General features: G+C 39.1%; 1 protein-coding gene across 3 annotated transcripts; it reads right to left on the bottom strand.

Moving 5' to 3' along the window:
* On the bottom strand, positions 1-17,683 carry trsn (translin). 3 transcript variants are annotated; one of them, XR_011392852.1, is made up of 6 exons: positions 17,579-17,683; positions 14,219-14,376; positions 11,045-11,223; positions 3,282-3,430; positions 2,565-2,977; positions 1-366 (listed from the first exon to the last, which is right to left on the bottom strand). XR_011392852.1 is itself a non-coding variant. In XM_053795679.2 (5 exons), exons 2-5 carry the CDS (start codon positions 14,372-14,374, stop codon positions 2,784-2,786), a joined length of 678 nt encoding a protein of 225 aa, XP_053651654.1. In that variant the 5' UTR covers positions 14,375-14,376; positions 17,579-17,683; the 3' UTR covers positions 1-2,783. The 3 variants fall into 3 exon arrangements, 2 of the variants coding, with proteins under 2 accessions (XP_053651654.1, XP_053651645.1); XM_053795679.2 differs by having other exon boundaries at positions 1-2,977; XM_053795670.2 differs by lacking the exon at positions 17,579-17,683 and adding an exon at positions 17,374-17,571 and having other exon boundaries at positions 1-2,977.
* Between the last annotated feature and the right edge of the window lie 1,112 nt (positions 17,684-18,795).

Below are 18,795 nucleotides of genomic sequence, written 5' to 3'. Positions count from 1 at the left end.
TATTTTGGTCAATATAATGTGCATGTCACATTGAATACCTAAAATAGTATTACAGTAGGACCTCCGTATTCACGGGTCAAGTATGTCCGGTTATAGTTATCCGCGGTTTACCGTGGCCCAAAAATAAAGTGCAAGAATAGTGATGGTGAAGTTCTTCAAAGCCTACGAGAAGCTGTGAAGTGCTTCCCATCAGTGAAAATCATAATTCTCCACTTATTGTGCATAATTTATCAATTAAACTTTATGATAGGTATGTATGGAAATGAAAAAGACTTGTACATAGGATTTGCTACTATCCACAGTTTTGGTATCCGTGGCAGGTCCTTGGAACGTATCCGCCGCAAATACTGGAGTCCTACTGTATATCTGAAGAAAAAAACATGGTATGAATTGAATTAGCCAAAATATGACTAGAGTATATAAATGGAATTTGTTTTTAAACTAGTTAAGTCTACCAATATTTGCACTGGAATTCCTAAAACTATATAACTGAATTAATAAATAAGTAATAATCAAAAAGTAATTTGAAATGATCTGGAACGAAATGAAGAAGGTATTAATTTACATAAAAAATATTCTTTGCAGTTTAAAACTCATGCACAGATACCCTCACATCTTGAGTGAACTGAGACAGACATTCAAGCATACATTCATGCAATCATACATAGTGAAAAAATCTATAATGCAGAAAATGATGATTTTTTTTCCATATATGTACTATTCATTAGCTTACTCCATTTTCAAATACACAAGACCAGTAGGTGCATCAGGTCTCACAAAGGAACTAAAACATAGTTATCTATACAACAATATATAGTCAGGGTTAAAAAATCAAAGTTTCTTGTATCTCTTGCATGCCAACATGCAAATATATTTTGTAGCAATATGCTCAAGCAAATTCCTTTTGCTGTTGTCTTCAATATTGTTTCAATTTCTGCTTCTTAAAATATGCCATAATCCAGTCATACAAATCTAATTTCAAGTCCATATACAATTACAGAACACTCAAATATTTGCTGAAGTCTGATATACTGTGCTAATGTGTACAAGTGCAAATTTGCTCTTAATTAAAACAGGTAAAAATCTTGATATAAAAAAAATATAAACACATATACATCTAGCAATGAATAAGTACCATATATTATCAGCCATAAATTGATTTGGGCCATAAGGCTGAGGAAAGAGGGGATGGGTATACATCTTCGCTCAGATATCTATTTTCATAACCCCAAGTATAAGACAGTGACATATTTTCAGTCCTTACATATGGGAGTAAATTAAGCTTTTTCTGCATCACCTGTCAACATATGCAGTGTTTGCATACTCCTAGGATACCATATAATTTACATATAATTTATCATCATAAAGAGCCACTAATTACAGTAGACCCTCGAGTTTCGAACTTTCTTTGTTCCAGACAGCTGTTCAAGTGCTGTTACTGATCGAATTTCTTCTCATCAGGAATAATGTAAATCAGATTAATCTGTTTCAGACTCCCAAAAATGCACTTACACAAGCACTTACAAAAATACACTTACATAATTGGTCGTGTTGGGAGCGGTTCTAAACTCAAGGGTCCATTGTGCCTATTTCTTGCACAGCAATCAATACAGTGATTTTAAATCCTCTGTATCACCAGGGCTAAAAAGTAAAGATACTGGAGATACTGCTTGTATATAGGTTCTGGTCATGCCAATACATGGGGGATTTGACCAATGGCAAGAGGGATTCTACCAACAGCACTGTCATATTTTCATTCCAGTAATTCAAATTTTAAATTCATGTTAGTAAAGCACCCCTCCAATTATAATCAACACTGCAGTGACATTTTTTTATGTGGACATATGCTCAGCAGTAACCTGAATTGTTGGAATCACTTGTTTTGAAAGTGAAGAGCCTACTATGGATAAATCAATTGTTTCCTGCATGAATGGTGAACTATGCACTATTTATACATTCTCTACTTTCCTGTCTGCATAATCAGGGTTAAAATGAGAAGAACTGGGATATAAAGTCAATACAGTTATGTACAGTATATTGTTCATAAGATTGGATGCTAAACTTGAATTTTGAAATAAGTACACTTGTGAGGCTGGGCTGCCGCTGTCAGCAATGTTGACATACACTCCTCCCTCCCTTCCCTTTCTTATATCTTAAAAGTGATAAAATTGACATTTTAGATGTTTTATTTAACTAAAATTATGAATTAAATAGTTTATGTTTGCAAAACTGTACTGATAGTCAATCTCCAAGCACTGAGATTGATTAGGAGCCACTTGGGGCCTACAGTTCCCTTCAACCTGGCAATAACATGGCAGTGATGATAGAATGAATACTTTTTCATTATTTTGATAATTTTTTTTATATTTTTTTGGGTGGTTTGCACTCACAAGACAAAAACAGAAGATATTTCTCTGAGCATATTTATTAAAAAAAAAAAATTGTCTTATGGCTGATAATATAAGGAAATCAGTCATGCTAGTAACTGATACAATGCATGTCATATCAGTGGTAAGACACATTAAGCTCAGTGACCACTCCGACAAAATGAACACAATGCTTACCTCTTCTAATTGGTTGTAAACATGAAGCACCCATGACTGTTCATCAGCAAATGGGTAGTCTACCCCTTGATACAAAAATATCAATACCTTGAATATTTTAGGCATTTTACAATTCTAAACTGAATAACACAAACCCTTCAGGTCACTCAAGTTACTATAAATCCGAGATCTTATATTTTAAAACATCTAAAGTACATTCAGTGACAGGATAGAAGTTTCTTAGCCTGAGGTTTCAGTATCTTGAGGTTTAAGTCCTCGAAGAGACAAGTTGTAGACAACCTCTTCAGTTTTCTTCAGAGAATATTTGAGCTCATCAAATTTTTTTCGTAATTCATTTTTAGGAAAAAGCAGAGAATAGGCTGAATGTAGATCTCTCAAAAACTGACGTATCTGGAATGGCCGAGAGTAATCTCCTGAAATAAATAAAAATTTGCACATTTTAACAGTTTTATTTTACCCTCTCCTTATATCATCTTATCTGAGTATCTTTCCTATTAAACATTTAATACCCCAAATATATAATATCCTTCAACTTCAACTATATTCTGCCATTCACAGTGCCAAATCATAGTTTAAACCAATCCAGTTGAGAAGGTATGGAAAGCTGCATTTGGCAGTTTCCTGCTGGAGGGAAAGGCAGTGTTAGAGCTGGACACATTATCCCTATACATACTTGATATCACCCAAAATTGCAATACAAATTAAATACATTCGCACCTGCACTAACTGAATTGATGGCAAGCCTTGAAAGTTCATGACTAATACTGAGAGTGCCCTGGAGGTAGTCCTCGAGGTCCAAGTGGAAACCTTTTTCTCGTTGTGTACACAAACCCAAGGATTTTGCCACCTCTTCATGAGGCGGTAGGCTGTATGGAAAAACAATTTATTACTGAACAATATTATTATGAGAAAGTCAATTATTCTGCAAATTCTTAAAACAATATTATTATGAGAAAGTCAATTATTCTGCAAATTCTTAAAACAAAATATAAATAGTGATAATTTTATGCATATGATACATAGTATCATTATACATAGCATGTACTGTATGTTAAATAATTTTCCTATATAAAAAAAAGAGCTTGAAAATTTACATTCTAAAACAGAATACGTATTTTCATCAGTAATAACCCAAATGATTATAACTATGACTACAATTTTTAAACGGGGGTGAACCGTAAGCCAGCGGAAGGCCTTGATCAGATGACCAAAAAACTCCAGCTGTGGGCCATCATATGACTTAGACCAGCATCAGGAAACACTTGTCCAGTTTCCTGACAAACTTTACCAAACCAGTAATTCTATTATTTGGTTAAAATAAAGTGAAACTTATCACAGCTCATTTATTCACAGAATTCTGTATTAATGCTGTGTTCCACTAGATGGTCCCAGAAACAAACTTGTCCAAGTACTCTGTTCCAGTCACTGACATCCCACATATCAAGATCTTTCAAATAGTTTTAAGAAGCAAGTTTGCTAAACACAAAGAATCACAAGAGCTGCTCAACCCTGGGCAACATGAGTTTACAGTTGGTCACTCCTGCCTTTTGTAATGGCTGGACCTTTGCAACATGGTCTTGAATCAATTGGAAAACAAAACAAAATGCAGATGTAGTATATATAGTTCTGTTCTTCAAGGCATAGCACTTGCCTCAATACTCATTCGCATATCCAACACAGAGACAGTCATAACAAAGTATAATCCTTTAAGGCAATACTAGAATTTGAAAAAGTGCCATCCACTGAGGATTTGGCAAATCTCCAATTTGATATAAACCAGGTCTTCTAGTGAGCCACAGAAAACAATATGATGTTCAAGGTAGACAAAAACTGAAAAATTGAAATGAAGAAATAATGACAATAGCCAAGCATAAAACAAATTCAAAGTACACTCAATACAGCAGAAGAGGAATATGAGGAATTTAGAGAAACATGAAATCTTACGTTTAAGTATAACTGTTGCTATCGCAAATAAAAGGAAATAAGCTGTACAACCAGTCTTCAAAACAAGAGATGCCAAGCCAATGATCACCAACCAGTCCTAGTCTGGGAATGGGCCATGGGGGGCAGCAACCCCCAGAATCAGCTAACTTTCAGCTTCTGGAATATTCACAGTCATCACTGGTTCTGTCCCCGAAGCAGTTAGTATGCCATCAATGAAAAAAAAAATCTATTTCATATAATGTACAGGTACATTTTACTTATTTTGTTATGAAATATTTAGCCAAATCAAGATACAATGAGTGGTGCACTGTTGTCAAGGATGCTTGCCTGAGCACCACAGCCTGCCTCTGAGTTGCCAAACCCAAAGTATTTTGGTCTTGGGTCATATGTACGTATTTCTCTTCTACACTTGTTATTGTAATTATAGTGCTCTTATTTGGATGTTACTACAGCACCTACACTACACTTCATCATTATTGCATAATATAGTGCCTGGGAAATGGGAAGCAATCAAATCGGACGTCAAGGGAGGGCAGCTCCAATTCCATGGAACAAGAGTCTGTGGACTAAAATCACAAGGGTATTAAAAGAGGACAACATCAAAGCTGCTTTCATAGAAAACCTGGAAGCTTTCTACAACAGATGGGAACATAAAAAGTCTGGGCTGAATGGTACTGCCCTTGATACTGGCCATGTAGTCACAAACTGTAAGGCTGGAGGTGATGTCCTGGTAGTCAGTAAATGTGGGGCTGATAGTGCTGTCCTGGTAGACAGTAATGGTGAAGCTGGAGGTGCTGTCCTGGGAGACAGAAATGGTGAAGCTGGAGATACTGTCCTGGGAGACAGTAATGGTGAAGCTGGAGATTTTGTCCAGGTAGTCGGGAATTATACGCAGGAAGGAATACATATAAATGACCTCATAGGGGACAGGAGCCATAGTAGGGAAACAAGTGTAGTCAAAGATAAGATAAAACCAATATTGCAAACTAGAAATACCGCAGGAAATAGCAAACAGGAGGACTCCAATAGCAATAGTGAGGATAAATTACCAAAAACAACTGGTGGGAGCTCCATTGTTGGTGCTAGGGAGGATAGAAGTAAGACAGGGAAACATGCACCAACAGGGAATACAGTCACAGAAACCCAAGGCAAGCGGAAACCAAGCCTGTGCACATACTATGCACTTGGTATCTGCTGGCATGGGAAATCTGGAAAAACAGATGGGACATGCAACTATGACCACCCTAGAAAATGCCATGCCCATATGACAACAGGAAAATGCAAACTCCCTTCCTGTAAGCTTTTTCACCCTGAAATGTGTACCTCTTCAGTACAGGAAAGACTGTGCTATAACTTAAATTGCCAGGCATACCATCTAAAGGGGACAAAAAGATACAAAACATCCAGGCCATGGGAAAACCTGGGTAGCCACAGCCACTCAAGAGGGAGAGGTTTTTTAGTGCCAGGAAGGAAAAAAAACTGGCAGGAAATGGCAGAAATCGTACACCAAATCCAGTCATTCCTGGAGTGGAACCACAGTCGATGGCCTCCACTCCAAACCAACAGATACAGATACTAATGCCGGAAAAAAAATCCCCCCCCAGTACCAATAATACCACCAGTCCGATAACATTCTTCTTTGCAAATATACAGGGTCTAAAGCCAGCAACAAACAACAAAATACCTTTCATCCGTGGACTGCTTGCAGAGGCAAAGGCAATGTTCGCGGCTTTCACTGAGACCCACATAAAGGATCACTTGGACAACGAAATATGGATCCCAGGTTACAACCTATACAGATGTGACAGAGTGAACAGGCAAAAGGGGGGGGTTGGCCTGTACATTGCAGAGTCACTTGTTTGCACAGAACTGCTTAATGCCTCAAATGATGTAGTGGAAGTTTTAGCAGTAAAGGTCGAGAACCAAAACCTAGTCATTGTGGTAGTCTACAAGCCTCCGGATGCAACATCCCAGCAATTCCAGGAACAGCTGTTAAAAATTGACCACTGTCTAGAAAATCTTCCAGCTCCTGCACCCAACATCTTGCTCCTGGGGGACTTCAACTTAAGGCACCTAAAATGGAGGAATATAGCAAATAATATTGTTGCAGTAATAACACCAGGAGGCAGCTCTGATGAAAACTCACACTCACACGAGCTTTTAAATCTCTGCACAAAATTCAATTTAAACCAGCAAATAATAGAGCCTACTAGACTGGAGAATACACTAGACCTCATCTTCACTAACAATGATGATCTGATAAGAAATGTCACCATATCAAAAACAATATACTCAGATCACAACATAATTGAGGTTCAGACATGTATGCGTGGAGCCCCAGACCGACAAAATGAGACTAGTCACGAGGGAGCATTCACCAAATTCAACTTCAATAACAAAAACATAAAGTGGGACCAAGTAAACCAAGTCCTAACCGATATAAGCTGGGAAGATATACTAAGCAACACAGACCCCAACTTATGCCTAGAACAGATTAACTTGGTGGCACTCGATGTATGCACAAGGCTTATTCCTCTAAGAAAAAGGAGGAGTAGATGTAAAATAGAAAGAGACAGGCGCTCCCTTTACAGGCGACGGAAAAGAATAACAGAGCGGCTAAAAGAGGTCAATATATCTGAAATGCGCAGGGAGACACTGGTCAGAGAAATAGCAAGCATCGAACTTAAGCTAAAAGAATCCTTTAGGAGTCAGGAATCGCGGGAAGAACTAAAAGCCATAAATGAAATCGAAAGAAACCCAAAGTATTTCTTCTCCTATGCCAAATCAAAATCGAGAACAACGTCCAGTATTGGGCCCCTACTTAAACAAGATGGGTCCTACACAGATGACAGCAAGGAAATGAGTGAGCTACTCAAGTCCCAATATGACTCAGTTTTTAGCAAGCCGCTAACCAGACTGAGAGTCGAAGATCAAAATGAATTTTTTATGAGAGAGCCACAAAATTTGATTAACACAAGCCTATCCAATGTTATCCTGACGCCAAATGACTTCGAACAGGCGATAAATGACATGCCCATGCACTCTGCCCCAGGGCCAGACTCGTGGAACTCTGTGTTCATCAAGAACTGCAAGAAGCCCCTATCACGAGCCTTTTCCATCCTATGGAGAGGGAGCATGGACACGGGGGTCGTCCCTCAGTTACTAAAAACAACAGACATAGCCCCACTCCACAAAGGGGGCAGTAAAGCAACAGCAAAGAACTACAGACCAATAGCACTAACATCCCATATAAAAATCTTTGAAAGGGTCCTAAGAAGCAAGATCACCACCCATCTAGAAACCCATCAGTTACACAACCCAGGGCAACATGGGTTTAGAACAGGTCGCTCCTGTCTGTCTCAACTACTGGATCACTACGACAAGGTCCTAAATGCACTAGAAGACAAAAAGAATGCAGATGTAATATATACAGACTTTGCAAAAGCCTTCGATAAGTGTGACCATGGCGTAATAGCGCACAAAATGCGCGCTAAAGGAATAACAGGAAAAGTCGGTCGATGGATCTATAATTTCCTCACTAACAGAACACAGAGAGTAGTCGTCAACAGAGTAAAGTCCGAGGCAGCTACGGTGAAAAGCTCTGTTCCACAAGGCACAGTACTAGCTCCCATCTTGTTCCTCATCCTCATATCCGACATAGACAAGGATGTCAGCCACAGCACCGTGTCTTCCTTTGCAGATGACACCCGAATCTGCATGACAGTGTCTTCCATTGCAGACACTGCAAGGCTCCAGGTGGACATCAACCAAATCTTTCAGTGGGCTGCAGAAAACAATATGAAGTTCAACGATGAGAAATTTCAATTACTCAGATATGGTAAACATGAGGAAATCAAATCTTCATCAGAGTACAAAACAAATTCTGGCCACAAAATAGAGCGAAACACCAACGTCAAAGACCTGGGAGTGATTATGTCGGAGGATCTCACCTTCAAGGACCATAACATTGTATCAATCGCATCTGCTAGAAAAATGACAGGATGGATAATGAGAACCTTCAAAACTAGGGAGGCCAAGCCCATGATGACACTCTTCAGGTCACTTGTTCTATCTAGGCTGGAATATTGCTGCACTCTAACAGCACCTTTCAAGGCAGGTGAAATTGCCGACCTAGAAAATGTACAGAGAACTTTCACAGCGCGCATAACGGAGATAAAACACCTCAATTACTGGGAGCACTTGAGGTTTCTAAACCTGTATTCCCTGGAACGCAGGAGGGAGAGATACATGATTATATACACCTGGAAAATCCTAGAGGGACTAGTACCGAACTTGCACACGAAAATCACTCACTACGAAAGCAAAAGACTTGGCAGACGATGCACCATCCCCCCAATGAAAAGCAGGGGTGTCACTAGCACGTTAAGAGACCATACAATAAGTGTCAGGGGCCCGAGACTGTTCAACTGCCTCCCAGCACACATAAGGGGGATTACCAACAGACCCCTGGCAGTCTTCAAGCTGGCACTGGACAAGCACCTAAAGTCAGTTCCTGATCAGCCGGGCTGTGGCTCGTACGTTGGTTTGCGTGCAGCCAGCAGCAACAGCCTGGTTGATCAGGCGCTGATCCACCAGGAGGCCTGGTCACAGACCGGGCCGCGGGGGCATTGACCCCCGAAACTCTCTCCAGGTAAACTCCAGGTAAACTAAGCACCATATAATCATTTAAGCACACCACTGCAGTTTATAAATCATTGGTATTAAGCAACAATTCTCACTAAAACTGATAATTTTCAATTTTTTTTTATTACACATCGGCCATTTCCTACTGAGGCAGGGTGACCCGAAAAGGAAGAAACACTTTCATCATTATTCACTCCATCACTGTCTTGCAAAAGATTCACCTACACTACAGTTAAAATACTGCAACACATCAACACCCCTCCTTTAGTGTAGGCACTGTACAGTGGTCCCTCAATAATCGTCCAGCCTGAAAGCCATCCATTTCGGAAATAGTCCCGTTATTTCGTCTAAACATTGGCTTGCAAATGGTCTGTTAACTCGCTAATCGTCTTTCATCCTAGATGTGTACTCACGGCTCTGAGCCGTTCCCAGCCAGTGTGCTATTGTTTACCAGTGAGCGACGGTCCCCTCACATGCTCATACGAAATATTTCATAATATTCCATTCATTTTAGTGCTTGCAAGTGCTAAATAAGCTACCATGGCTCCAAAGAAAGCTCCTAGTGCCAAACCTTTGGTAAAGAAGGTGAGAAACACGACTGAATTTAAGAAAAACATCACTGAACAATATGAAAGGAGCAAGAGTTTCAGCAGGAAGAGCAACAGATCGCAGCTCAGAATCTTGCTGCAGAGGAGGAAGAGAGATGGAAGAAGGTGTCTTCTTCAGAAATTAAGGAGATTTTTGAAATGTGGGGTAGGATGGAAAGATTTATGGAGAAACATCACCCTGAGAAGGATGTTGCAAGCCATGTCAGCAACTTGTACAGTGACAGAGTCTTGGCCCATTTTAGGGACGTTTTAAAGAGACGCCAGAAATAGAGCTCTCTGGACAGTTTTTTTGCGAGACAGGACTCCAGTGACTCTCAAGCTGGTCCTAGTGGCATTAAGAAACAGAGAAGAGAAGTAACCCCAGAAAAGCACTTGGTACCTGAGGTGTTGATGGAAGGGGATTCCCCTTCCAAACAGTAACTAATCCAATCTCTCTCCTCCTCCAGGCTTCCATACACTAAGAAGAATCGCCAATAAAGGTAAGTGTTATGCTGTTAATGTTTCATTCATCATGTGCCATTGTATTGTTTATGTACTACATCTATATTTCATGTAAAATTTTTTTTTGTTTTACTATTACTGGGTGTCAGGAACGGATTAATTGTATTTACATTATTTCTTATGGGGAAAATTGATTCAAAAATCGTCTATTTCGATAATAGTCCCACTTCCAGAAACGGATTATGGACGATAATTGAGGGACCACTGTACTTCCCAACTTCAGGATCTGAATCATTATGCATACTTTGCATCACACAATTTGATATATACTGTATTTGCACTTATTTACTATATATTTTTGTTACTCCATGGGGAAGTGGAACAGAATTCTTCCTCTGTAAGCCATGCATGCCATAAGAGGCAACTAAAATGCCGGGAGCAATGGGCTAGTAACCCCTTCTCCTGCATACATTACCAAATTTAAAGAGAAGCTTTTGTTTTCCTTTTTAGGCCACCCTGCCTTGGTGGGATATGGCTGGTTTGTTTAAACAAAAAAATTAATATAATATTAAATACATAATATTTTTTTTCAACATGTTGGCCATCTCCCACCAAGGTGGGGCAACCCAAAAAATAACAAAAAAAAAAAAAAAAAAAAAACATTTTCGCCATCATTCACACATAATCACTGTCTTTGCAGAGGTGCCCAGATATGACAGTTTTGATGCCACTCCAAACAGCCAATGTCCCCTCCTTTATTTTTACAGTAATTTTGTTTTAAATTAAAAAAAAAAAATAGCCTGGTAAGGCTCTACATTAGGTACCCATTAAGAGATATCTCACCGATTCTCTTCCAGGTATACGATGAGGCACGTAGCTCCTACAAGTCGTTGTGTGGTTCCCCGGAAGTTATGGTGATACCGATAAAACTCCCCAAAAGGAACTCTCTCTTGAAGTGCCTCATACAGTGCTGGTACTCGCGCAAGCTCTGCATGACAATCTGAACAAATTGTCTGGAGATTCTGAAATTACAGTAAATATGAAAACTTGTATATGAAACTTTGAATATCCCATCAAGATCACACAGTATATGGAGACTGGGAAATAATCAGGTTTATTCCACAAGAAAGCAGGGTTGCTCCAGTTCCAGGTTAAAAATTATGTCCATATCATTAACAGAATATCTTATGAATTCTTGTGTCTCAATTATTTATTTGTCTTAATAATTTTGCATTTCATAGTTATTTTATTGGTAACTACTACAGAATTAATACTACAGTATTTAAATATTTGTTTTTATACTCAGAACCCTAAGAAAAGCATTAAATAGAAATCTAGTCCCCATTCATTGTTTCAGTTCATTATTCATTCAGGTACACTATGCAGTAGATGCAGGTTGTGCAGTTTGTATTGTACTGTACTGCAGGGTACTATATTAGTGTGCTAATGTCTCAGCTCTTATGAAAGTACAGTCTGTTTCACATGACAAGGCAGTATGAATGCGATGTGACAAATACATTTATGATATACATAATCATTCAACTGAAGACATTGTTTCTTCTTTATCTAGAGAGATGTGGCTTAAAAATGAATGAAAATAAATCTACATACCATCATGTCACCAATGTGAGCAATTCATGAACAAAGGGCACATCCGGAATTACATTTACTTGGAAGGATACTTAGTTCAAAGATAAAACTGCTTTTGTCCTAACTGTTTTATGTTTCATCCATAAAAATTGGGCTGGATGAAACATAACACAGTAGGGCCCTGCCTATACAGCAGGTTAGGTTCCAGGCTATCCTTTTATCACTTTCAAATGCATATAAAAGCCTGATAACATATTTACACTATCATGTACAGTGGAACCTCGGTACTCACACAATTCGGTATTCAAACGCTTTGTTCGGTAAAATGTTGCTTGGTAGTTGACCGTTTACTTGTCACTCAACCAAACAAGCACAACCTGCCAGAACTTCACTGTAAACTATTTTGTGTTTCTTCGCAAAAAAGAAAATTGGTCTGAAGATTGAGACACTTATGCAGCATATGGGAATCTTTATTCAGGAAACGTTTCGCCACACAGTGGCTTCATCAGTCCAATACACAGAGGAAGGCGTAAGGAGAGGAGGAGAATGAGGTATTGAGACACCTCATTCTCCTCCTCTCCTTACGCCTTCCTCTGTGTATTGGACTGATGAAGCCACTGTGTGGCGAAACGTTTCCTGAATAAAGATTCCCATATGCTGCATAAGTGTCTCAATCTCCAACTTGTCGGTTTTTCAAACCATTCATCACAAAATTGGTCTGGAAAAATTTGTTCGGTACTCAAACAGATCGGCACTCAAACAGCCTTCTGGAACGAATTAAGTTTGAGTACCGAGGTTCCACTGTATTCAGTAAGCAATACAGCTAGGCCTAAAAAATGCATATACATTACACACATTACTTACCTTAAAATATATTCATCCATAGCTTATAGTGAGTGGTGAATATATTTATTGTAGTACGTCTGAATAAGTGAAGAATGGGTATAACTGAAAACTGCTGTATTACTGAAATGCTGTAAAGCAAGACCTGCCTGTACAGTATTACTTCTTACTCTTCAAGAAAGCTTTATAAATACTTCATCATTATTCAATGTACAGAAATTACCTATTCACAGCCACAGGAGCAGAGCTATGCTATAAGTGTCCCATCTTCATTAATTTTTTTTAACTCAACAACTGTCTCTTGCCAAGGCAAGGTGACCACCCAAGAAAAAAAACACATTCACCAACATTCATTCAATCAGATCACCCCTCCAACTGAAATATCCCCATCCCTACTTCAGAGCTCAAGTCTGGCTAATATTATAGCTCCTCTTTGGAAACAGGTTTATCAAAATTTATCAATATATTTGAAAGCTATTTTATAGTTAGCTAGTACCTATGGCATTTACACATTCCAATTTCATTTATATAATCTAGTGACTGTTCTTGTATGAATAACAATGTCTACATCATTTTTCTTTGTATGATATTCCAAAAATTTGATCACACAATCTATAATGTATTTTTTTATGTGATCTGATTTTGCTTTATCCTATTTCTGTTACATGGTATTTAAACTATTAAATTCCATCATCACACTCTCACTCCATTTACTCAATTTATCCAGCCATATGGTTTATAAACTTTTCTTTCAACAAACCGGCCGTATCCCACCGAGGCAGGGTGGCCCAAAAAGAAAAACGATCTCTCTTTTTAAATTTAGTAATTTATACAGGAGAAGGGGTTACTAGCCCCTTGCTCCTGGCATTTGAGTCGCCTCTTACAACACGCATGGCTTACGGAGGAAGAATTCTGTTCCACTTCCCCATGGAGATAAGAGGAAATAAACAAAAACAAGAACTAGTAAGAAAACAGAAGAAAACCCAGAGGGGTGTGTATATATATGCTTGTAAATGTATGTGTAGTGTGACCTAAGTGTAAGTAGAAATAGCAAGATGTACCTGAAACCTTGCATGTTCATGAGACAGAAAAAAGACACCAGCAATCCTACCATCATGTAAAACAATTACAGGCTTTCGTTTTACACTCACTTGGCAGGACGGTAGTACCTCCCTGGGTGGTTGCTGTCTACCAACTTACTACTTATATATAAACTTATATAAACTTATTCTGAGCTCACAGATATGGCTTTGTGGCATGAGAATAAATTTACCACAAAGCTTTCGGGGCTGTGAGAAAAGACAGGTCACATGGTGCTGCTGACAGAAACATGAGTAGAAGTTGTTTCTAAAATCTTCCTAAAAGCCTCATTGTTCAGTAGTAGAACACTGGACCTATGTACTTGAGTCATGGTTTAATCAAGACCCTGTCCATTCTTCTGTTTATTCACTGACAGATGTTTATTATGACTTACATTGAGTTCATAGATCACAGGTATGTATATTGTTATTTACATAAAAAGGAACATTCTATCTCTATACCAAAAAGTTATAAAATACTAAAGAAAAAACAACATTTTCATACCTGTATCCCTTCTGCATTATGCATCTTTTCAAGTATAGTACTAATTGTGTAAGAAGTTTTCTCCAGATCTCTTACAGCTGCTTGTACACTTTCACGCACTTCTGTTTCCCGTTCCACACATGATCCATAAGTTGAAAATGCTTCAGTAATATCCATTGCTGCAATTAAAGCTTTTACTTAATATTTCATACAAAATTATAAAAACTCTATGTACTTATAAAAATAATTAAATATATGACATTCCTTTGTACAGAAAACCTACTTAAACAGCCCAGTGGTCTGGTGGCAAAAGCTCTCACTTCACATGGTGAGGGTCCGGGTTCGATTCCCAGCAAAGGGGTAGAAACATTTCACGTGTTTCCTTACACCGGTTGTTTATGTTCACCCATCAGTAAAATGGGTACCTGGGTGTTAGTCAAATGGTGTGGGTCGCATCCTGGGACAAGACTGATTTAATTTACCCGAAATGCTCTGCATAACAAGCGGTTTTCTATACAGTAGTATGTCACTGATGTCAGCTAGGCCTGTTTACCTTGTACACGTACTTGTAGTAAATAGTTATACTGTATTATTATTATTGTAAAAGACTTGATAAATTGTAATGACATGATTATGAACAATTTGCCACACAGAAGACTAAAGACTATGGCAACCCAGTCCTAATTAGCAGGCCGGTGTGCTATTCACTGACCAATTTGCTGTAGAATTGGCTTGCCATGTGAGTTAAATAAGAATTAATATTTTAAAATATTGGAGTGATAAGGAGTATATCACTGCCATCAGTTAACTACTACACATGTTCACAGGTCTTTACAGTACTCTAGAGGAGTCAAATGTCTTATTAGTCAATGTTCATGACAGGAGAGGTTCCAAGCTCACTGCTGGTATAATAGTCACAACCCATCCACTTAGAAAACTTGTATTTAGAAAGGATTTACATAAAATGCAAAAATAACATTTGCCAATGTGAAGTAGTTTATGTTTGGATTATTAACCCAGTTCTCTCTCTCTCATTTACAACACAGATAAGCATAAATCATAAAATCATAACATCCTTTGTACACAATACAGTACCAGAATCTACACGAGTGGTATCCACTGAGGATATGGGAAGCCTCCAAGCCAATATAAACAAAGTCTTCCAGTGGGCCAATGACAATAATATGACATTCCATGCAGATAAGTTTCAACTATCCCTTTATGGAAAGATTGAGGAAATAAAGTCTGGAACAGAGAATAAAGCAAACTGGAACAGAGACTCAAACAAACTCAAATCACTGAATAGTGTCAGACTACTGTGAGGTACCTTGGAGAAATTATGTGAAAAGATCTAACCTTCAAGGATCACAACAGTGTCACTATTGCAACTGCAAGAAAAATGATAAGCTGGATAACTAGAACCTTTAAAACAAGGGATGCCAAGATAATGATAACACAATGTAAGTCACCTTTTTTCTCAAAGCTGTAGCACAGGCAAAAATGGCACATGTGAAGAAAGTGCAGAGAACCTTCACTGCTCTCACAAACTCAGTCAAGCACTTAAATTACTTGGAAATTGTTAAAATCCCTCAATCTGAACTTCTTGGAATGTAGGTGAGAGATACATTACAATCGACTCCTGGGAAATTCTAGGAAGACCCATTCCAAATCTTCATGAACAAATCTTACCTCATGAAAGGCTTGGCAAACAGTGCAAGGTACCCTCAATAAATAACAAAAAGCAAGGGTGCACTAAGGGAAAACTCGTAAATGTGAAGGAACTTTTTTTCAACATCCTCCCTTTGTACATAATGGGGATTATGAACAGATCCCTGGCTGTCTTCAAGAAAAAACTGGACAAGTTTCTTAAGTCATTCCCTGATCAGCAAGGCTATGGTGCCTTTGTTAAACTTCGTATGGCTAGCATCAACAGCCTGGTTGATCAGGCTATCCACCAGGAAGCCTGGACTGGGACTGACCTGCACAGGCACTTTTCTGATAGACTCTAGGTAGAGGGTTAGTAACCCAGGATAACTCTGTAGTAAGAATGTCATTGAGGATTGTCTATGTTATGCTATTTCCATTGCGGGTCCTTTAATCCTATCTCCAAGATATGATCCGCACCACTTATCTAACACCAACAAACTTACTGCTAGGTGAACATGGGAAGCAGGTGTAAGGCAATATATGCAATGTTTCCACTTGTGCCAGGATCAACCCTGGCCTCAGAGTGCAAATGTAGGCAGCAACCAAGCCACAAGACACCCAAGAACTGGTTTTCCAAGGTTCACATGCCATCTGGTGTTTTCCCACTGTTTAACCAGTTGCTATTACACTGAGTAATGACATTTATATTTAGGTTTAGGGATTTGAACAAGAGCATAGTGTTTTGCCTATATTTTGAGACTAATAGTCCCAATACTGTGGCTGGAGTAATTCACCACAAATCTACAATTAGGAAAAGAAGCCCTTATGACAACATTTCACTATGTTCTGGACCATTGTCAAGTGACTAGACAATGGTCCAGGACCGACCAAAATGTTGTCATAAGGTTCCTCTCCTACATTTTGAGTTTGAAATAGTTCTGACTGCTTTTGTTTGGTAATTAGCTGGAGAGGGTTGCCTAGTTAAGATCCTCTGACACAAGGCAATACCCTGTATGGTGATTGAATACAATAACTTGTGAGTGATAAGGGTCAATAATAATCTGCAAGTGCCGTGGTTCAAGTGGTAGCACCTTCCACCTTCAGCTTCCATCTGAAGGAACTGGGCTTGATTCCAGCTCAAGTGGAGCCTTACACCTGTTAATTTAGTGGGGAGTACATGAGTGTTAGTTGATAGTAATCATGTTTATTTAGGCACAGGTACACATAAGTACAATTATCATACATAAATTGCCTAGGATAACCCAAAAGTGTCAAGAGTGGCTTATTTCCTTGGGTGGGTGGCATCCTGAGGAAGAGGATCAAAGGACCACAGTAGAATAAGCCATAGTGGTTTACTTGTATTATTCTGGGTTAATAACCCTCCATGTCAGCAATCCACATTAAATCTACAATACTTTGAGTGATATGATTTAATATTTCTGAGCCTGTCAATACCATACTTCCTAAGTAACGTCAATACAATAGTTTGTGACATACAAATCAGAACAATACTTTGACGGACAACTCACTTTTTAGTGAATGATTTGTCAAATAATATTTCGAGTGAGTGAGGTTAAATCTTCCTCTCCATACAGGTACCAAACAATACCTTGTATGCTAACGACCACAGTCAATACATTATTTTGCATGTGAGTAACGTGTGAGTCAATACAATATTGTGCGAGTGAATGAGATGCTAGTTGTCTTCCTGTTGATGCATGCACAATATAATACCTTGTGTATGAGTGACGTTAGTTAACGCCCGCGAATGTTTTGGTAGACAACGCGAGCAGCTGCTTGTGCTGGTGACGTCACTGATGCGTCACAGTGGACCATGTTGTCACCAATCACGGATGAGAATCCCCGGCACTTGTGACGTCATCAAGCTGCAGGCGGATCTGAAGTTCACGAACGGTCTGGTCCGCCATGCGGTAGAGATGACTGTTGCTATGACGGGTGTCTTACGGGATCCATTTTGAATATTGCAAACTGGATTTGTACTGGGAGTTTAATGAAGCTGTCAAGTCGAATCAATCGGGATGCTATTGAATTTTACAAATTTTATAACATTCTGAAGGATATACGAGATGTCTTATAAAGTTGACAAAACTGTTCGTGCAATTACTTAGGTTTTATATTGATTAAAAACAGTTTATATATATAATCATTATAATTTAAAAAGGTTTGGCTTGTTAGGTAACTGGACACAGATAAAACAAATGTGACATTTTATTGACAAAGCTCCTGGAGAGCGAAACGTTGCCACGATACAATGTCACATTAGTTGCATCTGTGTCCATTTACCCAACATTTGTCGGTAATTTTACCATTATAACTAAGGTTTGGCATGCTTTAAGGGCACATAGAGACCAGTTTGTCAAACTGTTGCAGGAATGTAAGTTTCAGTGTAATAAGAATGCCTTTCTTGATCAGACTGTAACCAGATATAAACGTAAACAGTTCACTGCCACTGTAACCCATTATGTGCCTCTGTAATGTTGAGGTACAGTCCCTGGACCCATTATGTGCCTCTGTAATGTTGAGGTACAGTCTCTGGACGCAATATGTACCTATGTAATGTTAAGGTACAGTCCCTGGACCCATTATGTGCCTGGAGTTTACCTGGAGAGAGTTCCGGGGGTCAACGCCCCCGCGGCCCGGTCTGTGACCAGGCCTCCTGGTGGATCAGAGCCTGATCAACCAGGCTGTTACTGTTGGCTGCACGCAAACCAACGTACGAGCCACAGCCCGGCTGGTCAGGAACCGACTTTAGGTGCTTGTCCAGTGCCAGTTTGAAGACTGCCAGGGGTCTGTTGGTAATCCCCCTTATGTATGCTGGGAGGCAGTTGAACAGTCTCGGGCCCCTGACACTTATTGTATGGTCTCTTAACGTGCTAGTGACACCCCTGCTTTTCATTGGGGGGATGTTGCATCGTCTGCCAAGTCTTTTG

The sequence above is a fragment of the Cherax quadricarinatus genome, chromosome 37 (assembly GCF_038502225.1).
Source record: "Cherax quadricarinatus isolate ZL_2023a chromosome 37, ASM3850222v1, whole genome shotgun sequence".
NCBI lineage: Eukaryota > Metazoa > Arthropoda > Malacostraca > Decapoda > Parastacidae > Cherax > Cherax quadricarinatus.
This window is presented reverse-complemented; position numbering and strand designations above follow the sequence as displayed.